General features: G+C 45.3%; 1 protein-coding gene across 3 annotated transcripts in view; it reads left to right on the plus strand.

Moving 5' to 3' along the window:
* Nucleotides 1-7,505: 7,505 nt before the first annotated feature.
* The window catches only part of Pank2 (pantothenate kinase 2), a 34,248-nt gene continuing 18,999 nt past the window's right edge, over nt 7,506-22,754 (plus strand). The window contains exons 1-2 of one of the 3 annotated variants that reach the window (XM_051144656.1): nt 7,506-7,780; nt 20,031-20,383. In XM_051144656.1, the coding sequence (XP_051000613.1) occupies nt 7,528-7,780; nt 20,031-20,383 (606 nt within the window). In that variant the 5' untranslated portion in view covers nt 7,506-7,527. Of the gene's footprint in view, nt 7,781-20,030; nt 20,384-22,754 lie in introns of those variants that run through there. The other 2 variants (XM_051144658.1, XM_051144657.1) reach the window with 2 other exon arrangements.

The raw sequence follows: 22,754 nt of genomic DNA on the forward strand, positions 1-22,754 counted from the left end.
AATATCATTCTTAACACCTGTATGGAGGCCTTTAGGTCAGTTTTCTATCACAACAGTGAAATCTTGAGGCAATGATAAAGAAAAAAAAAAAAAAACCAATTAATTTGGCTCATGGCTTTGGAGGCTCCAGTCCATCATCAGATGGCACATCATGACAGGAACATGTGTCAGAGGCCCTACCTCCTGTTTGTCCATAGTATCTCCCCACAATTGATGGTCAACACTGTCAACTTGATTTGATTGAGAGCTGTTATAAAGCGCACTTTTAGTGTGTCTGTACATTACTTACTTTTCTTATTGTTGTGACAAAAGCTACTCAAGGAAAGAAGGGTTCATTTCAGTTTACAGTTTGAGAGTACAGTCTATCCTGGCCAGGCAAGCATGGTGGCAGGCATGTGAGGGGACGGGCCACATGTGTCTAGAGTCAGGAGGAGGAGATGAACACTGGTGCTCTGCTGGGTTTTACCTATGCATTCAGTAAAGATTCAAGCACATTGGATGATGCCTCCCACATTCAGTACTGGTCTTTCCTCCTCAGTTAAACTTTTCTTGAAACCCTTTTACAGGTAATGCCTGAGGTCTGTTTGTTGGCGTCAACAATGATGATCAGTCAGCAGTTTGTACAGGTGTTCTCAGCCTATTGGAGTTGACAGTGATGATCAGTCACTAGTTTGTACAGGTGTTCTCAGCTTATTGGAATTGACAATGATGATCAGTCACCAGTTTGTATGGGTGTTTTTAGCCTATTGGAATTGACAATGGTGGCCAGCCATCAGTGTAGTGAGAATTTTGGTTTCTAAAACCCAGTTATGTTATGTGAATGTCTTTTGTTTTAATCCCAGGTGTGGGATATGGGGCTGGTTCAGTTGGTCCATAGCCATTAACTATAATTGCCTTGTGCTCTAGGAGGGGCATGTTTTTTTTGTTTTTGTTTTTTTTTCCAGCTGCAGATAGTTTCATTCTGAGGACTCTGGAAAGGGAGAGGACTGGTGGTGGTTGCTGCTCCCCATGCTGCTGGTGGTGGTCCCTGCTGCTCCTCCTGCTGCTGCTGCTGGTCCCTGCTGCTCCCCTTGCTGCTGCTGGTGGTCCCTGCTGCTCCCCTGCTACTGCTGGTGGTCCCTGCTGCTCCCCCTGCTTCTGCTGCTGGTCCCTGCTGCTGCTATGTTAGCTAGCTATTGCTGGTTTGCTGGCTATTCTAATAAAGACTGGTCTTGCCCCTAGGAGCCCAATGCCCCTAATGAGGAGGAAATAATCTAAAGAGGTCTTTCCTTGACTTACTTTCTCTCCTACTTGCTAGGCAGGGTGGGATGTTGGGGAAGGTGGGGGTCAGGGGGCGTGGGGGGTGTTGGAAGGGATTAGGGTGGAATAAAGGTTGAAAGGATGGTAGATATAAGAATGCAATACAGTAGCCTACACACCAGTTTGTATGGTATTTCCCAGGAGGCTTCCCAAGGGTTAAGACTGGAGCACTGGCAGCAGCAGATGTGGGAGTAAAATGGGAGGAGGAAACCCACCCATGCTTGGACTGAGATCTCGGGAACTTACAGAGGCAGGTTGCAGCAAGAGAACACATTAGACACAGGTGAAGACAAACAAGCCAGAGAGAGAAATAACCAGAAGATTAGAACATATTGCCAAAGTTAGTATAAGGCCAAACAGAGTAATTTACTCAAAGGTTAAAGAAGCCAATTGGAATTGGTCATCTTGGAGAGGAGTTTGAGCCAGAACAGCTGAGTTGAACCAGCCAAGCAGAGTTCAGAAAGAGCTAGAAAGGGTGAGCTTATTCAGCAGTGAGTCTCAGAGGCTGAAAACATTCTAGGCCCAAATTAGATTGTATGGAAGCTAGAAGCTTTCAGGATTAGGCCTAGGTTAGCAGAAGGAGGCAGTAATCCTCCAGGACGACTATTAAATCAGGCAAATAAAAGTTATTTTTTACACAGGACAGAATCTCAAGCAGGGCAGGAACCCAGAGGCAGGAACTGATGCAGAGGCCAAGGAGGGGTGCTGTTTACTGGCTTGCTCAATCTGCTTTCTTATAGAATCCATGACCACCAGCTCAGGGATGGCACCACCCACAATGGGCGGGGCCCTTCATCATTAATCACTACTTGAGAAAAGGCCTACTCACATGGAGGCATTTCCTGAACTGAGGCTCCTTCCTCTATGATAACTCTAGCTTATGTCAAGTTGACACAAAACCAGCCAGTACAGACATTGTCCCCTTCACTGCTGTCTTGGAGGATGCTACTTTGAGTCTAACAAAAAAGTAACTAAGATAGTATCATTTTTTTATTCTCCAATGATGCTCTAATTTAGCTGCAAAGGAAACTCAGAGGTTTCCACTCCCGTAGGAGATGAGGAGTGACTCACTGGAAGCCAAGGGAAGACTGTGGGCGCTAACTTGCTTCTAAGAGCTCTCTTTCCTGATACAGTTTTGTGATCCTTCAGCCTGTTTTGTCTTCATTGACAATACTTCTCTTTTCTTTCTTTAATTTCTGATGTGTATGAGTGTTTTGCCTGTATGTCCATCCGTGTACAATGGGTATGCCTGATCCCTACAGAGATCAGAATAGTGTTCGATCATCTAGAATTAGGGTTATGAAGCTGGTGCTTGTCATCCCAGCACTCAGGGAGGCAGAGGCAGGTGGATCTCTGTAAATTCGATGGCAGCCTGGTCTATAAAGTGAGTCCAGGACAGCCAGAGCTACACAGAGAAACCCTGTCTTGAAAGATCACAAAAGAAAGGAAGGAAGGAAGGGAGGGAGGGAGGGAGGGAGGGAGGGAGGGAGGGAGGGAGGGATAGTTGTGAGATCAACAAGAGCTCTTAACCACTAAGTCACCTCGCCAGCCCTATTGTACCCTTTAAAAGACCCTACTGTAGCCAGGTGGAAGTGGCGCACGCCTTCAATCCCAGCATTCAGGAAGTTAAGAGGCAGGCAGATCTCTATGAGTTCAAGGTCAGCCTTGGTCTACAAAGTGAGTCCAGGACAGCCAAGGCTACACAGAGAAATCCTGTCTCAAAAAAACCAAAAAGAAAAAAGACAAAGAAATTACATAGTGAACACATGTAACCATTCAGACCAGGAAACATTGCCAGTTTCTGGGGCTCTAAGACAGACCACTGGGCAAAACACCTGGTTTTTGTTTGTTTTTTTTCGAGACAGGGTCTCTCTGTGTAGCCTTGGCTGTCCTAGACTCACTTTGTAAACCAGGCTGGCCTTGAACACTCAGCGATCCGCCTGCCTCTGCCTCCTGAGTGCTGGGATTAAAGGCGTGTGCCACCACTGCTCGACTAAAACACCTGTTTTATAAACCTGACAATTTGAGTTTAATCCCTGGGCATACAAGATGCAGAAAAGTGACTCCACAAAACCATCATCTTCCACACGGGCACTACGACATAAACACATGCCCCACCTTCTGGGGTTTTCCTTCCCAATAAATCTCTGTGTGAGGTTTGTCGTACAGTGTGACTTTGTGGTATTCTCCCTGACTGCCAGGATACCTTTCCCTTCAGAGCTGTAAAACATTTTTGGTGCTGAAAGCCGGCATAGGCTCTCCTGGGGCTTATGCTCCCCCTCATGGACTGAGCTGCACTGGGACCCTATTCCTCATCTCCAGTCCACCTGCAACACTCATCTTCCTGGATCGCTGATTGCTCAGCACCCACCCACAAGCAATAATTCGCTAAGTTTCCCCTTTGGTTGGTGTAAATGTTTTCCTGAGTCCAAGGAAGTGACCGTTGAATGCCCAGCACCCCTCTGGTAACCCCAGTCACAGCCTTTAAGGCTATAGCTGGCCCGCTTCACCTGACCCCATCCAACCACCCTGCAGTTGGAGCTGCAAGCCTGCAGTTTCCTAAGGCCCTGCTGAGCTACTGTGCCCCTTCCTGTCCTCTTCTCCCACCTCTGCTTTGGAACTGCCTGAAAATCCCACAGCTCCCTTAGGCCCTTGTGGCTTTTCCAACTCTGTTTCTCAACACTTCCCTGTGGGCAAGACCTTACTAGTAGAGCTAGAGTTTTCACCCTTTCCTTGTGGGCAAGACCCTACTAGTAGAGCTAGAGTTCTTATTCTTTCCTTCTGGCTTCTAGGAAAGCCCTGATAACAGGTGCTGGGCCTCTCCTCTGGCTTAGCCAGGCTCAGCCTCTGACCCCCACTGAGTGTGGTGATGACTCACTTGCATGGTTTGGTCCTTGTTTGGTCTTCCCTGAGTTCTGGGCTGCAGTGATGCTTTTCCTCCCCTCTCACCCACGGGAACGGTGTCCTCCACACCCTTGTTTCCCCTTGGGATGCCTCCTAGGAAACCTCCAGTCTCTACACCTGAAAGGCCCTAAATTTTATCACCTTGCCAATCAAATTTGGCCTCAATGTCACTTAGATAATCAATCCAAATTGTCTGCCTAATGGCACCCTTGATCATATTATCCAGGACCTTTACAAATACGTGAGCAATGGATAGAAATTCCATGTTCTCTATTTCTCTTTTCTCCAAACCCTGTTTTTGTTGGTCTCTCCCTAACCTCCCCTTGGTGTAAGTGTCCTGCCAGGCACACACTCCTTGCAGGATGGTGCATCTCTTAGCTCCTCCCTGCACTGTCCTGTCTATAGCCAGACCTCAAAAAGTTTCTATCTCTAAGTCTTCTTTGTTCTCAGCTTACTGGATTGAGTTTCATGAGGATCTGGGTGTCTTTTAGGTACGAGTGGCATTGGACTATTGTTTTATGCTGTCCCACTCAATTAAGAGCTGGTGTATGGCTCCCCCTCCTCTGGACCCAAGCATGCAAACAAAGGGAGAGAATATTCACAACAGGGACTGTTGCTACTCATCTCATATCTTTAGGTTTTAGTTTAACTCCCTAAAACTTTTGCTGAACACATTGGGTATGATTAAAACCCTGTAAAATCTCTAAGAAAAGGGGTGACTCAAAATTCGTAACACTAGGGTTGACAGTTAAAAATCTATATACAGGTAAGCTGGGCATGGTGGCACACGCCTTTAATCCCAGCACTCAGGAGGCAGAGGCAGGTGGATTGCTGTGAGTTCGAGGCCAGCCTGGTCTACAAAGCAAGTCCAGGACAGCCAAGGATACACAGAGAAACCTTTGTCTTGAAAAACAAAAAAAAAATCTATATATAGGCATCTTAAAGGAAACACGTGGCTTGCTGTCATCCTATCTGCTGTCTCCCATTGGAGTAGAGGGCAGACATATAGCTGACAGCCATCTTTGCCAGGGTTGGAAAAACAGCTCCTCCTAGCTGTGAGGCCCAAACTAGATGATTCTTTCACTAGTTTTGATCACACTAATGAACCACAACCCACAGTCCCTTGTCTTCCTCTTCCTCTCTGGCTTCTTCCCCCCTCCTCAGTGACAGACTGTCCCCACAGCCAGGGTTTAGGTAGTCCCAACCCAGGACCCTGAATGGAATTACAATACCCCAGGGAGCATCCTTGCTAGGGATTAAGTTGTAACTCAATTCCTGGCCAGTCTCAGCAAGGCTGCCTTTAAAATGGTAAATTATGAAAAACTGTTATTTATCCAGGATAAATTTTAAAAACCCATTTAAATTTCTAGACTGCCTTACGAAGGCTTTTTTACAATATACCAACCTGGATCCCAAGACTCCAGGTGGAAAACAACTCATGAGCTATCTCTTTTCCCAGAGTTCCCCCGGTGTTAGGGCCAAACAGGAGAAAGGACCCCTGACTCCTCAGGCAGAAATCTTAGCTGTGGTCTTCAAGGTATACCATGGGAGAGCTGAAAAAGCGCCCCCCCCCAACAAAAATACCTAATGATGTGAAGGCCTCAGAGCAGGCCAAAGCAAAAGGCCAGGCTCCCTGGACCCCCAAAGCCCATGAACCTCCATTTCAAACGTAGTCAGGAGAGCCACTGGCCCTGAGCCTGTCCGAATCCTTGTAAACCACACAGCCCATGTCCAAGATGCCATCAAGAAGGGCACTGGGGTGTTGATTGCTAAGGCTACCCTGGACTCACTTTATAGACCAGGCTGGCTTTGAATTCACAGTGATCCGACTGCCTCTGCCTCCTGAATGCTGGAATTAAAGGTGTGCGCCTGCACACTCTGCTCCCCACATCTTTTTCTCTTTGGTATCACAGACTGTTTTAACTCCTCGGGCACACTTTGTGGGCACACTGGAGTCTGAAGACTGTAATAATACCATCCAGCCCCTATGTCTATACAGTCACAATGCCTCAGTTATTTGTGACACTCAAGAATACCACTGTCTACCTTCTGGGTGGTCTGGAACTTGTGCCTTGGTGTTCCCTTTCCAAAACTAGGGCAGTACTTGGTGAAGAACCCATGCCAATTCCTGTCACTGGGCTTCTAGTGGCTTGGCATGACAAAAGAGTGATTCAGGTCTCACCCTTTCCAGCAGTCCTAGGCATCACCACTAGAGCGGCAGGACTGACTACTTCCCTAGGGAAGTACCGGCCTCATTTTTTTTTTTTTTTTTTTTTTTAATTATAGGAAAAAGGAGGAATGTTAGGATTCTGCTTCAGTCTGCCTACCTATAATGTCATTGCTTACCTCCCATTGGGTGTGGCCCTAGCCAAGATTATTAAAGGACAAACGCTCCTCCTGGCTCTCCCTCTCTTTTCTCCTTCCTCCCTTTCTGTCTCTCCCCATGTTCATTATTCAACTTCTCCATATCCTATCTGTTGTATGGCACATATATTTCATGAAACATATGGCATATTCCTCGGTAAGCATCAGGCATACTTCTAGGGCAAAGACACACATGCATGAAAAATGCTCAAACACATTAAGCAAACACACACAAAAAGAACCAACCCGACTTCCAGGCCTTCACACCGCCTCCTTCAGACAGGAGGTAGATGAAGGATTTAGAATCCACCTCCTCTCGCCAGTTGCCATGGAGACCAACCTCAATCTTTTCATTCCTTCTGGTACCGGGAATGAAGGGTCTTAGCCCAAACACAAAGGAAGAGACTGCGTGTACAGTGCAAATGGTTGTGCGGCGCCTACGGCAGCTATAGAACCAGACCCAGGGACAAAGGCTAAGGTTAGTCGTGTCTAACGCTGGCTACCAGTGGCTTCTGGGCCTCTCTACAGGGCGGGAGAAAGGCGCGATTCATGAGCAACCCGCACCCAGTAGCTAGGAGAGATTAGGCGGTCTCACGGCAGAGTTCGAGGGAGAAGTGGAGCGGGCTGGCCACCCCTCTCATGGATACGCAAGAGGGGGCGTTCTATATCCGAGTCCTTTGGACCCCTCCGCCATCGCTCCCTGCCTGCGCGAACCCCCGCCTGCTCCGCTCAGCCGCCCTGAATGCCTGTCATTGGGTGGCGGCGCGGTCCCTTGGCTCGAGTCCGGGAGTCGATTGGAGAACAGCCTTAGAGCCCGCCCCCAGCCAGCCCGGATTGGTTCGCTGCACGTTGGCGCAACGGAAGAGGCGGAAGCCCGCGTGCGCCTGCGCTCCCGGGCTGCGCGGAGGCTGCGAGGCGGCGCTGGGGGGCTGGCTCGGGCGGCAACGGCGGCTGCTGCGGATGGGAGCGGGCCGGCCAGGCGCGCCTATGGAGCGCCAGGGCAGGGCTGCCGCCACCTCAGCCGTAGCCGGCGAGTCGGCGTCTGCGGAGCCTGAAGCGCGGAGGCGGGAGCCGCTCCGGCGTCGGGCGAGCAGCGCGGCGCCGCCGGGGTCCGGGGCGGAGGAAGGCGTGAGACAGGAGCGGCCCGGCTCCCTCGGCGCCTCCGCCTCGGCCGCCCGCCCGCGCGGCGAGGGCCTCCGGAAGAGGCGGCCGCGTAAGTGCCCCGGCGCGGCTCTCGTTGTTCGCGCGCGAGCGGTGCCCGCGCGTGGGCTCCCCGCCACTTCCTCCTTCCCCGCCTCCTGGGGCGTTCTTTTCCTGAGACTCCCTCTTTTTTTTATTCCCTGAGAAGGCGCCTCCTCTCCCAGACCCCTTTGGTTCTCCGGCCCCTTTCACAAACTACGCCTTTTATATGGCGATTTCGAGCTTATTAGAAAATGTTTCCCTCGAAGCGCCGCAGGCTGAAAATTCGACCCTGGGCTCCGTAAGCCTCTAAGCTTTTCTCGCTTTTCTTCCCGAGAGAATTCAGGTCATCTCGCACCCAGGGGTTTCCCCCATTTTCTTTCGGCCAGTTCCCTGGCTTTCCGCTTTCAGCCGTAGCGTTCTGAGCTTTAAGGCATTTTCTGTGGTGGTGTCGACCTGTTCCTCAGTTTTGCCTAGGGAGTTACTTTTTCCAGAGAAATCCGTTTCTTACTTTATTGTCTCTGTGTGTGTCTCCTTGTGTTTTTTTCTCCCCTTTAAGGCCTTCAGGGCTCTTGTCTAGCAGCCATTACTACTGTTGTAAGTGGCAATTGTCCTGCCACTGTAATCGGAACTGTAATAGCTCTATATGCGGCTAAGACTTGGTTGTCATATTACCATATGAGGAAAGCAAATGTTTAATGTATTGACTATTGAGTTTTGGGGTAAGTGGTTTGATGTGTGAGGTCCGTATTGGATAGTCTGTGTCCAGCCTAAGATTACCCAGTTGCTTTTATCGGTGATTTGAGTCATTGGATGTAGCAGTTTTTGCCATGGAAACTTTATATATTGTCCTTTTTAACTTGCAAGAGATTTGATAATACCAGCCTCTTGGGGGAGGGGGGTAGAGGCAGAGGGAATCGAAGTTTAAGACCCTGTCCTCTTAAAAAGGAGAAGGAGGAGGAGGAAAATTTAAAGCTATTGCTGTTGTGGAGTTGTTTACTTACTTTACATTTTTTATTACATTTATTTATCATGTGAGTATGCATGTGTAGGTCAGAGCAATGTGTTCTATTTAAGACACAGAGTTGCCGTATAGCTCCAAGTTGGCCTCCGTCCTGCTCAGGGCAGTCCTGCTTCGGCTTCGGTAGTGCTGGGATCATAGACGAGATGCTCCCATGCTGCTCGTTGGCTTTCATCTTCCAGCAGTTGGTTTGAACACAGGGCTTTGTACATGCTGGTGAACGTTCTGTCTCTGAGCTTTATATACTGTCTCCAACCCAAGCACCTGAGTTTTTTGTTGTTGTTATTGTTGTTGGTTTGAAATAATCTCATCCCAGGTTGGCCTTGAACTCCTCATCCTTAAGCATACCTCCCAAGTGCTGAGATTACAGGCCTGTTCACAAAGTACCTGATTTCTCTGGCTGCCCTGGACTGGCTTTGTAGACCAGGCTGGCCTAGAACTCCCAGAGATCTGCCTGCCTCTGCCTCCCCAGTTCTGGGATGAAAGGCATGTGCCGCCATGCCTGACGTCTAAGTACCTGATTTTTAAGCAACACAGAAACATTAGTTCCTTTGTGGGTTTGTTTTATATATACATGTGTGTCAATTTTGGAGGTTTCATGTGCCAATTAGCCATGTGTAGATGGTTGTGGCCAGTGATTACTGAATTTGGAGTGTTGATTTGGATTAGTTGTGTGTGGGTCCAGCACAATTGAACCTTCAGAGCTCCTGGGAGGTTATGTAGTCATAGTCTGTTTCACTGATGAGAAAAATGGTGCCTGGTGACAAGTGGCTTCTCCGGTGGAATATAAATGTAATTTAGGATTTTAGGCTTTATGCTTCTGCTCCCCTCTACTGCTTTCCCAAATTGTTTGTTTTGTTGATTTAGTCCAAACACAAACATGAGGGTTTTTGTGTGTGTGTGTGTTCAAGGCTGTCTTCAGGGGAAGATTTGTGACTACCCAGTATTGAGTATAAAATGACTTAGAGGGCTGGGGAATGGCTTGGTCAGTAAATTGCTTGCTTCAGAAGTATGAGGACCCAAGTTCAAATCACTAGAACCCAGGTGAGAAAGCTGGGTAAAGTGGCATGTGCCTGTAATACAGGGATAGCCATGTGGGAGATATAGACAGATCCCTGGAAATTCATTGGTTAGTTAGCCTCGCCTACTTGGCAAAGTTCCAGGTCAACAAGGCATACCTTCTCAAAAAATAGAAGGCACCTGAGGAGCTACACCTATGAGCTTTAAGTTGCACTCCCATGCATGTTCTCACATAAATGAACGCTGTGGAGAGTTAGAACACAGACTCCTGTGCCCAGTTCAGCAGTTGTAATAAGAATTCGATGTGGGGTGCACACCTTTAATCCCAGCACTCAGGAGGCAGAGGCAGGCAGATCACTGTGAGTTTGAGGCCAGCCTGGTCTACAAAGCGATTCTAGGACAGCCAAGGCTACACAGAGAAACCCTTGTCTCGAAAAACAAAAAAAGGAGGGGAGTAGGGGAGATGGGTCAGAGATTAAGAGCATTGCCTGCTCTTCCAGAGGTCCTGAGTTCAATTCCCAGCAACTGCTTGGTGGCTCACAACCATATATAATGAGATCTGGTGCCCTCTTCTGGCCTGTAGGCATACGTTTAGGCTGGTGCCCTCTTCTGGCCTATAGGTGTACATGTAGGTAGAACACTATACATAATATTAAAATAAATCTTTAAAAAAATTGGATAGGTGAGGAAGTGCCTTTAATCTTAGCACTTCAGAGGTAGAAGCGGGCAGAGCTCTAAGTTTAAGGCCAGCCTGGTCTACAGAGAGTTACAGTACAGCCAAGGCTACACAGAGCAATCCTGATTCAAAAAACAAAAAGGATCTGGCCAGGTGTGGTGCTACACCCTTTTAATCTTGGCAATTGGGAGGCCGAGGCAGATTGATCCCTGTGTTTGAATTCAAGCCAGCCTGGCCTACAAAGCAAGTTCCAGGACAGCCAGGGTTGTTACACAGAGAAACCCTGTCTCCAAAAACAAAACAAACAAACCCTAAAGAGGTGGTGGTGGTGAGGAGAATCTGGCGAGGCAGGCGTTGAAGATGCTGCCTTAGCCAGGTGTGATGACCCATGCTTTTAACTGGAGCACTTGGGAGGTAGAGGCAGGTGGATCCCTGCGTTAGAAGGCCAACCTGGTCTATAGAGTGTCAGACAGGCTACATAGAGAAACCTTGTTTCAAAAAGCCAATAAAAATAAAACAAAAGGGGCTGGAGAGATGGCTCAGAGGTTGAGAGCACTGGCTACTCTTCCAAAGGTCATGAGTTCAATTCCCAGCAACCACATGGAGGCTCACAACCATCTATAATGAGGTCTGGTACCCTCTTCTGGCATACATGCAGGCAGAACACTGTATACATAATAGATAAATTTAAAAATAAATAAATATATAAATAAAACAAAAAAGCTTATAAACTCATTCAGATCCAAGGAATTCAAGAAAATTCTGAAAAACATTTGAGTCTGTTATATTAAGGTGGTCTCAGAACTTTTTCGAAGGCACTAAGTAGACAAAAGAGTTTATTTATTTATTTTAAAGATTTATTTATTTATACAGTATTCTGCCCACATGTGTGCCTACCTACCACAAGAAGGCACCAGATCTCATTATAGATGGTTGTGAGCCACCATGTGGTTGCTGGGAATTGAGCTGGGGCCTTTGGAAGAGCAGATGGTGCTCTTAACCTCTGAGCCATCTCACCAGCCCAACAAAGGAGTTTATTAATTAACTAATTAATTAATGATTTGGGTCCAAACCCCCCCCCCCCCAGTCTCTCTGTGTAGTCTTTCCTGTCCCAGAACACTCTGTAGACCAGGCTGGTCTCAAACTCATAGAGATCCGCCTGCCTCTGCCTCCCAAGTGCTGGGACTAAAGGTGTATGTCACCATCACCCAGCTTTTTTTTTTTTTTGAGACTGTGTTTTATGCTTCCCAAGCTAAAAGGTAAAGCGTCCTCTTTACCTCCTGAAGCCTGGGATTATAGGGTTTTGTCATCATGCCTGCTTTATCTGGTGCTGGGGCTTGAACCCAGAGCTTTCTGCATGTTAGGCAAGTATTCTACTACATAATGAGCTACATCCCTTACTTTTTTTTTTTTTCTCAAGACAGGGTTTCACTGTGTAGCCTTGGCTGTCCGAGAGAGACTCACTTTGTAGACCAGGCTGGCCTTGAACTCACATTGATCCGCCTGCCTCTGCCTCCCGAGTGCTGGGATTAAAGGTGTGTGCCACTACACTGGGCTCCATCCCTTACTTTTTGTTTCTTTTGAGTTTAAACTACCACTTATTTCCTTATTCATTTTGTTGTGTATATATTTGTATGTATGTATGTATGTGATGGCACATATGGAGAGTTTAGAAGACAACCTATAGGAATTGATTCTCTCCTACTTGGTGAGTCATGGGGGTTGAACTTGGGTGGTTTGGTTTAGAAGCAGGCATTTGTACCCACTGAGCTATCCCACCAGCCTCTGATTTACTTGTCTTTTTCTAATATTGTGTCTGATATCCCTTTGCTTTCTCTGATTGTATGACAAATCATGAAAGACTATATTTCAGATAATGAATGTACTGAAGAAACAAATTTTGTTGTTGTTGGGGAGCTGGTCTTGGTTGTCACTCAGGCTAGTCTTGAACTCATGGTTTTCCACCTCAGCTTTCTGAGTGCTAAGATTACAAACAAGAGCACCACTCCAGGATTCAAACAAGGCATTGGCTGTTCTTACATCCATTTGATCTTCTGTACTACCCAGGGACGCCCTGCTAGATGGAGAATGCAGTTTGTTGGCTGCTGAACCCTTCCAAGAGTCATAGTTCTGAGAGAAGCCAGACATGGAGGAAGTCAGGGGTGCCAGGACTGAAGAGAGGTAATGGCCACATAGCAAACATGGACTAGTGCAGACATTTAATTAACGTATACAAGCTAGTTGGGAACAAGCCTAAGCTATAAGGCCTAAGCTTAAATAAGTAATAAAAGGTTTCTGTGTCATTATTCAGGACCTGGCAGGTCTAAGACAGTCTGGTAATACCTGAGATCCTGAATTCAATCCCTGGGACCCAATAGTACTGCCTGTCCTCTCCTGCCCAGCTATATAGGTGATCAGCTCTTTAATCAGAAAGTGCTTACTAAGGACATGGACACACCTTTACAAAGTGTACAAAAGGATTATCCCCAACAGTCAGGGTTAGGGTCAAATGCCTTTGCCCGCCCTCAGACTGGCTATCTGCAGTTAGGGCAGCATCTGCCCTCTTCTTTCCGTCAGGAACATTAGGAGTTAACAAGCCTAGTTGTGATAATCTCTGAGAAGCAGTACAGCTGAACTCATTAAATGATGACTGCTTCAGAGGACAGTGCTGCACCACACCATGCAAGCCTGCCCACCTCAGGTTGATCCCCAGAACCCATCTGTAATTCCAGCCTTCCTATAGTGAGATGGGAGGCAGAGACGGGGGGAGTCCGGCAGAAGCAAAAGCAGAGTCGCTCTCAAAGTGGAAAGAGAGAACTGACTCCTGAAAAGTTGTTCTGTGACCCCCACACACATGCTATGGCACTGTTTGGCAGAGTGCTTGTCTAGCCTGCAGGAATCCCTGAGTTTGATTTCCAGTGTTGTATAAACCAGTGTAGTGGCACCTGATAAATCCAGTACCAAGGAGGATGAGATAGGAGGATAAAAAGTTTTAATAATTTTTGGCTACATAGTGAGTTCAAGACTACTCTGGGACATGAGATTCTGTGCCCCCCCCCCCAAAAAAAAAGGAGAGAGAAAGAAATATGGAGTAAGAATGTAACTCCATTGGTAGAGTTTTTGCCTGGCAAATACTTAGCAATTTTAGCATTGCTTTCAATAGGTAAAAATGATGGCAGCAAGATGCTAATGATAGTTACATAGCCACCAGTGATTATTAAACACTGTACCCCAGGTATTTTATTTTAGATAGGAGGGTGTGTGTGTGTGTGTGCGCGCGCGCGCGCTTACCCTATGAGCAAGAGATACTCTCATCAAGGATGGCTGGCCAATATATTCTTGGGGTCCACTGGTCTCCATTCCCTGATACAGAGATTACAGTGTAAGGCTCTCTCTCTCAGCCAGCCTGGGAAGGTGACCCAGGCAAGCTTGGGAAAATGACCCCAAAAAAATTGAAGGCCAGCTCAGCTTCAGTTTCTGAGACCAAAGTGGCCAACCCGAGATAAACAATTTCAACTAAGATAAACAATTTTCAGAAAGGTACCATCTGGAAATTCTGGAAACTCCCCAACACCCCTCCCTGCCAAGAATAGCCCCAAGACCAACGACCCTGGCAATAGCCAATAACATTTAGACAAGTACCCCTAGCGACCACCAGGGCCAATCCTAACATAGGGCACGTAGCCTCTCCTGACCTTTGTGGTTTTAGCCTTTAAAAAGTCTGTGACAGTGACTTGGGGTGGCGGGGGTGGGGGGGGGGGGGGGGGAGGGTTGCCTCCTCCCTAGCTCCTGAGTGAGTGCTGAGGCCCCCTGATGCGCATCAGCAATAAACCTTGTGCTTTTGCATCAACACTGTGGTCCTCAACCCCCTACTACCTGAGTGGACTCTAGGGTCCAACAACAGCATGCACAACTGTGCTGACCTTTTTTTTTTTTTTTTTTTAATGTAGATTCTAGAGATTCCTGCTTGCAGAGCATAAGTCTTCATTCACTGACCCATCTCCCTCTCCTTTCAATTTCCAGATGGAAAAATAGGCTTAGTGAGTGAGATATTGAGATATAATGACATACAGTAAAATGCTGTTTTGGCAGTGTATATATAGCGTATGGAGGACGTATAGGAACACTGGGTTCATCGTCCCCTTGGTATTGTCAGGGACAAGCTCCTCCTTGAAGATGACTCCTTATATGCTGTAGCACATGAGGGAGCTCTTTGTAATTTGATGATTTTTGGACATTGCGAATCATGGGATATCTTTAAATTTCATTAGTCTAGAAAACAAAGCTTTTTGTAGTTTGGCAATACTGATTTAGAAAAGGGGTTTCAAGGCTTTCGGGAACATTGGTGTTGGCAGAGTGGAGCTGTTGTGTTCTAAGTGTCCCTGTGTTTGGAAACCAAAAGGGCCTCTCCCTACTGCGCCTTGGTGATAAAGATTTTTATTGTCTCTGATCTTTCAGTTTTTTTCCTACCTCATTTTGAACTACTTAAAGATCTTTTGTGTGTGTGTGAATGATTGTGTGTGTATGCAGGCATGTGTGGGCTATGGCATGGGGTGGAGATCAGTGGACAGTCTTGACTGTGGTTCTGTTTTGGTTGAGACAGGCTCCCTTTGCTAACTGGCCCATGAATTTCCTGGGATTCTCTTATGTCTATTTCCCACTTATCTTTAGGAATGCTGGGGTTGCAGATGGGAGCTGAGGTGCTTAGCTCTCTCCATTTGTGCTGGGGATTAAGGTTTATGTCTTAATGTTTTTACAGTAAGCACTTTGCCAATGGAGTTATCGTCTGTCCTTTAAGCTCCTTTTTTTAAATGAGGTTTTTTTTTCCTTTTTTCTTTTTTCCCTAGTTAATCTTTGTGTCCCTTTTAAACTTTGGTTACAGACACTTAATTTAAATTTTTTTATATGAGCTTTAAAAAATTATTATTTATTTTTATGTTATGTACATTGGTGTTTTGACTGCATGTATGTGTGAGGGTGTCAGGTCCCCTGGAATAGGAGTTACAGACAGTTGTGAGCTGCCATGTGGGTGCTGGGAATTGAACTTGGTCCTCTAAAAGGGAAGTCAGTTCTCTTAATCACCGAGCCATCTCTCCAGCCCAATATGAACTTTTTTTTATCTTTGACTTTGTAAATTAATTAATTTGTAGAGAAAAGTTGTAAGGTGCCTGCTGTGCAGAAGTGAGCACCTGATTTGTATCCCAAGCACCCACTTAATAGCATGATGCAGGCCCAAGATTGGGGAGGTGTAGACAAGAGGATCCCTGGGGTCTGCCAGTATACCAGAATTTTTGAATTCTAAGTTTAGTGAGAAACTCTAACAATAAGGTGGAGAAATGAGCGAGGCAAACGCTGTGTTGATTCCTGCCTCCTGTGTGTACACACTTTCACAAACGAAGCTACTAGTTACTAGAATATTCCACTCCTACCCCCATGCTTAAAACTGAACTTAAAGCCTCATGCATGCTAGGCAAGCCCTCTACCTCTGAGCTCTATATTCCCAGCCTAGTCATTGTTAACTGTTTCTGTTGTTGTTTGTTTTATAAGTCAATAGAAACAGAAACAGTTTGTTAAGAAAGACAGTCTCAAGAGTGGGGGTGGGCAAATAGACATGCAGAATGCATACACTCAGAGCCTCTTTTCGGTCTTGGTCTGTTTTAATGGCTTTTCCAAGATTTCATTTTATTAATTGATCAGCACTGCTGTAGCTTTAAGTACAATATTTCTTTCTCTTTTCATTTATGTCTTTCTCTTTCTGTGTGTGCCTGTGCCTCTGCATGTGTGGAGCCCAGAGGAAGACACTCGGTGTCTTGTTCTACACTCCTGCCTTCTTCTTTGGAAACAGTCTCTTCCTGAAGCTGGCCCTAGGCTGGAGGCCAGCACGCTGAAGCCATCCTCCTCCCACCCTCCATAGTGATGGGGACCGGCCAGCTTTTACCCATGTGCTGGCATAGTCATTAAAGTTCTCCTCCTGCAGGTGCTCCAGCTCATGTTGTTGTTATTATTTTTTTCTCTCCTCTGGCGGTTTTGCTGTGTAGCCCTTGCTTGCCCAGGCCTTGTGACAATACTCCTGCCCCTGTCTCCTGAGTACTGAGATTGCAGACATGTATTACCGTGCTTGGCTTGCTTTTGCCTATTTTAGGTCTAGTTTGCTTTTATTTTGTACATGGCATTATATGTGTTTGTTTTTTTTTTTTTTAAAGATTTATTTATTATGTACCCAGTGCTCTGCCTGCATGTACATCTGCAAGCTGGAAGGGGGCATCAGATCACATTATAGATTGTTGTGAGCCACCATGTGGGTGCTGGGAATTGACTGTGTGTTGACTTATATCCATTGTATTTTTTTTTTTAAGAGAGATTTATTTATTTATTATGTTTACAGTGTTCTGCCTGCAGGCCTTAAGAGGGCCATAGATCTCATTACAGATGGTTGTGAGCCACCATGTGGTTGCTGGGAATTGAACTCAGGATCTTTGGAAGAGTAGGCAGTGCTCTTAACCTCTGAGCCATCTCTCCAGCTCCCCACCCCCCCACTCCCCCACCTTTTTGTAAAGACCATTGTATATTTAAATCATTAATGCTAGTTAGCATATCAGGTATAATATCTCTGTGGTGAAAACCTGCAGGATCTTTTAGGGTTGGGGATGTATTTAAGTGGTAGGGTGTACGTACATATTACGGTATGTGAGGGTGAGGCCCTGGGCTAGATGCCCAAAGCTACCCCCTCAAACAGTAGACTTATTTCCTGTATCTAGTTCTTTGAGAAATCTTATGTTTCTTTTCTCTTCTGGGGCTGCTTTTATTACTTACTTATTTTTTTTGACACAGTGTGTCATTATGAAGTTCTAGCTGGCCTGGAACTCGATATGTAACCATGCTAATCTTGAACTTGAAATGATCCCCCCTACCTTTGCCTCCTGAGTACAAGGATTATAGCCATGCACTACACTGCATGTTTTGTTTTATTTTAAAGCGTCCCTTTTCTGTTCTTGTCTTCAGCTGCTCAGTCTTGCCCTCTTTCCTATCTCTACGAGACAGATGTGCTGCCTTCACTTCCTACTCCTTTCCTCCTTGATGTCTTTTGTTGAAATCATGTAAGTATTTTAGAACTTAAAGTCAGCATGTGTTTATTCCTCTGCTTACAGCTTTGGATAAAATCTTTCTTACAGCTCTTAGAAATGTAAAATTATACTGCTGTGCGTCTACATGAGTCAGAGAGTCTTGAATGTCAGTCCTTGTGTGTGAAGTTTCTTTAGGATTTCTCTAAAGAAAGCTGTTTGACTAGGTAACACTTTCTAAACCCTTTTCCTTATTTCTTTGAAGCCCGTGTATCTTTGTCTCCTAGCATGCTTGTTGCTGATGAAGAGCACTGCTTACCTTTGGGTAATTTATGTCTTTTCCTAGAAACTCAGGCTTTCTTAGGGTTTCTGAAAATTCAGTAAGATTCCTTCCTTTCTTCCATCCATCCGTCCATCCATCTGCCCATCCTTCCTTCCGGCTGTCTTTTGTCTCACTATGGAGCACTGGTGGGTTTAGAGCTCCCAGAGATCTGCCTGTGCTTGGGCTAAATGTATATCACACCATATCTGGCTTCTGTAAGATTTTTTTTTTAAGTCTTCCTAAGTATTTCCACTCTGTTCCAGGAAAATTCTAGAGCTTGTGGAGGATACGATATTGGGCTTCTGGTTCTACCTCTATTTCTACTTTTCTTTTTGTACTTGAGAGAGTCATTCTGGCAGGATTTCTTAGTTTTGTTTTCTGTTTTGTGTGTCTGCACTCCCATTTTACCATTAAATGTATGTTTGTCTTAGAATATATAGCTCTATGACACATTCCCCCTTCCACGCTTAGAGCTTAAGATTTCGGTACCCAGCAACCTGTCCCTGTGAAGTCTTTCTCTCTTTACCAGTGTGGCCATACAGTTAGCTTTCTCTCTTAGCTGCAGAAGTGATTGGCCTCTGTTTCCTAGAGTATGTAGCCTTTCCGCAAGAATTCTTTCACTCAGCTTGTCTTTGAGTTTCATGCAAGTTTTGTGGTTCTCCCCCCCCCCCCCCACCCCCCAAGGACGAGTATTGAAAGCTTCTCCTCCAACTCTACCACGATTAGGAACAAACTTTATTCATCAGCTTTTTCTCCTTAAGTAAGAGTTTCTCTGTGTATCCCTGGCTGTCCTGGAACTCATTCTAGACAAGGCTGACTGTTGATCTGTCAGTAGGTGTAGATTCTGTTTATTGTCTCCAGGATGGAGTGTAGTGGGGAGATGGGATGTATATGTGGCCAGATGTGGAGCTGTCTTTCTTTTGGGTGGCAGCAGCCAAGTGGATGCCACCCTGACTCTGTGTCTCTGATCCATGTACTCAGGAAAGAGACACTTTGCTCTGTGAGGGTGAGAAGTAGTCTTGGTAAAGAGAAATGGCTGACCTGTTGAGTTGCTCTAAATCCATGTATTGACAGTGTATTGTTATGGCTGCTGGAACTCGCTCCTGGCAGCCACTCGACCCTGTGGACTTTCTCACCTTCATGGCTGCTTCCAGTTTTATTAGCATTCCTTTTGATGGTTCTGGACAGACACTGACTAGATGTTTTTTGTGTTCCAGAAGTTTTTTTTTTTTTTTTAGGAAAGAATATCAATAAACTTAAGCTTTTTAAAGTCATTTCTAGATTTAGGGTTGGGAAAGCACATATATGTCCATATTTAGCTGTGCTTCTGAAGCTATTAATTATTTTTTTTAGCTTACAAATTTTATGTGCAGTATGGTTTGTATGTCTGTGTACTATGTGTGTGCCTAGAGCCCATGAAAGTCACAGGAGGGTGCCAGAGCTGGGTGGTGATGGCACACACCTTAATCCCAGCACTTAGGAGGCAGAGGCAGGTGGATCGCTGTGATTTTGAGGCCAGCCTGGTCTACAAAGCAAGTCCAGGACAGCCAAGGCTACACAGAGAAACCCTGTCTCGGGTGGGGGTGGGGAAGAAGAAGGTATCAGATCCCTTGGAAGTATAGTTAATTGCAGTTGTGAGCCACCAAGTAGGTGTTCTCTCCAGCCCCCTATTTGTTAATTTTGAAGTGTTTTTTTGGGCAGCAGATAGGTTTTACTTAAAGTCCGTTGAAGCCTTTTATTTTTAAGCTTCCAGTGTTTTCTTTAATCTTTCCAGAGAGCAAACCTAGGGCCTAATACATAGTGGACAAGTACTCTAGCACTGAGCTATACACCCAGCCCAGAGAAGGTCCTGAGAGGAGCTGACCTGGGGAGTCCTAGGGCACAGGCTCTTTCCCTGGGTACTAGAGCGCTGTGAAGTCACGCATTGCTCCTTCTCAGCTGGAGGCGGGGGGAAGATTTTCATTTACAGTCTTTGTTTTTCAGGGTGGAAACTTAATTTGTTACCTTTTAAGTATAGTATAGTTCGGGCATGTCATACAAAAAAAGGTAGTTTGGCCTAATACTTTGATTCATAGTTCTTCTCCCCTAAAATCTTAGAAACCACAGCGTATGAAATAAGTAGTCAAGTAAGTAAAAACTTTATTTTTATTAAAAGGTTTTGACATATTTTTCTTTCCCATTTAGTTTTCCCATGGTTTGGCTTGGATATTGGTGGAACCCTGGTCAAGCTGGTTTATTTTGAACCTAAAGACATCACTGCTGAAGAAGAAAAGGAGGAAGTGGAGAGTCTGAAAAGCATTCGGAAGTACCTGACCTCCAATGTGGCTTATGGATCAACAGGAATTCGGGATGTGCACCTTGAGCTGAAGGACCTGACTCTGTGTGGACGCAAAGGCAATCTGCACTTTATACGCTTTCCCACTCATGACATGCCTGCTTTTATTCAAATGGGCAGAGATAAAAACTTCTCAAGTCTCCACACTGTCTTTTGTGCCACTGGAGGTGGATCATACAAATTTGAGCAGGATTTTCTCACAGTATGCATTTTTTTAGCTTATATACAATTTATGGTACTTTGATTGTTTACAGTGATGCCAATTACAAGTAGTAGACTCATTTTCATTTCTAATGGAGCATGAATATTCTTGAGGGAATATAAATATAAATATAAATATAAATATATATATATATATATATATACACACACACACACACACACACATATAAATTAATGACAGTTAGGAGTTGATCATCTGGTGATTGTTGAATAGTGTACTTCTTACCTGGCTGAAAGATATTGCTGTAGATCAGTATAGCATTTTACCATTTCTTTAGTATGAACACTTTGAGTATGGGATAGGCACAGAAAGAGCCTACAAAGAGTAACATCATCCTATCTCATTAAGGAGTTAAAAACAAAACTTTTAAATTTATTCCTAAGCTAGTGAGATGTCTCAGTCAAAAAAGTGTTTGGAGGACCTGAGTTCATTCCTTGGAACCCACATAAAATGGGAGAGGTAGCTCAGCAAGGACCTGAGTTGAGTTCCCAGCACTCATCAGTACAACTCATAAAATGCCTGGATACGTGATGCCCACTTGTGGTCTCCTTGGGCAGTGCACACACAGAGACATAAATAAAAGTTAAGTTGGCTGTGGGTACACATCTTTAATCTCAGCAGTACTCAGGAGTCAGAGACAGGCGGATCTCTGTGTGCTTTCGGGCCAGCTTGGTCTACATAGCCAATTCCAGGCTAGTGAAGAGTCAGGAGCAGAGTAGATGGTACCTGAGGAACACCACCTCAGGTTGTCCTCTGATCTCCACATGTGGACACACACTGGCTGGCTACAAAACTGTTTCCAACCTTGTGAACCACATAGTTTCTCTTCTGCCACCTAAGTTATTTTTTCAGCATGTCTAGTTAAAAGTGGTTTGTTTGTTTAGAGATGGGGGGGCTGGAGAGATGGCTAAGTGGTTAAGAGTTCTGGCTGCTCCTCTAGAGTACCCAGGTTTGATTTCCAGAATCCACATGGTGGCTCACAGCCATTGTATAACTCCAGTTCCAGGGAATCCAGGTACATACATGTGGTGTATATATATATACATGTAGGCAAAACCCTGTACACATAAAACTATAAATAAAGTTTAAAAAGTGGTTCTTTTCAGGCATTTGAGCTGATCACAGATCTGTTGTGCACTAACTAGGCAAATACAATCCCAACTTGTGCTATACTTTCCAACCATGTTTTTTTGTTGTTTTGGGGTTTTTTTTGTTTTTGTTTTTTGTTTTTGTTGTTGTTGTTGTTGTTGTTTTTGAGATAGGGTTTCTCTGTCTAGCCTTGGCTGTCTTGGACTCGCTTTGTAGACCAGGCTGGCCTCAAACTCACAGAAATCCGCCTGCCTCTGCCTCCCGAGTGCTGGGATTACCAGCTTACAACCTAGTTTCTAACCATATCTAAGCTCCTAAGGCTAGTATACCACTGGGCATTAGGTTTTGTTTTCCTTCTGTGAACACTGCAAAGTCTTGAGGCTAGGTCTTTTGAAGGTCAGTGTGGTGAAAGTGTGAGAACAGTGAATTGGCCAAGATGCTAGCCTTTAGGGTGTAAAACATACAGAATTAAAATGTCTTCAGTAACTACTTTTCATTCTAGCAAATGAGAATATTTGACTGAAGGAGGTGTTCCCTTTGATTCTGTCAACATAAAGCGTAGCTCTGTGTTTCATAAGAATTAAGTTTATTCTGAACCAGATATAAGCAACCAGGCTTGACAACACAAATGTGGGCTACCATGAGTGATGCCTTCTATGGAACAGCTTATAGAACAAAAGAATACCGTAAGGCAGTGCCTTTGCAAATGCTTTGGTGGAGGCAACAGGTCAGTAGGGGCTATTACTTTGAAGTGCTGTCTAATGACGTTCTGAAGTTTAAGCTAGTGGTCTATTAATATATTCCAAAGGTTTTAGCTGTTAGTCTAAAAGGATGTTAGGTTACACATAAAACTTGGTGATGGCTAGTGAGAGAACTCAAGAACAGTTAAAAACAACTGATACTCATTTGTTTTTTGTTTTGTTTTGTTTTTTAGGATTTATTTATTATTATGTATACAGTGTTCTGCCTGCATTTACACCTGCAGGCCAGAAGAATGCTTCAGATCACATTATAGATGGTTATGAGCCACCATGTAGTTGCTGGGAATTGAACTCAGGACCTCTGGGAGAGCAGGCGGTGCTTTTAACCTCTGAGCCATCTCTCCAGCCCTCTAACACTCTTTATTCCTCGTTCCTTTCCTCTGCGTGTGTCACTATATAGGCCTTGTTGCTTGCTGGCTTTTAGGGGTTTCTTTTCCATCTGAATTCAGGTGAGGAGTGCATTAGTAAGTTCTCCTTTGTGAGAGTCTGCCAGTGGGTCA

The sequence above is a fragment of the Acomys russatus genome, chromosome 4, assembly GCF_903995435.1.
Source record: "Acomys russatus chromosome 4, mAcoRus1.1, whole genome shotgun sequence".
NCBI classification, from domain to species: Eukaryota; Metazoa; Chordata; class Mammalia; order Rodentia; family Muridae; genus Acomys; species Acomys russatus.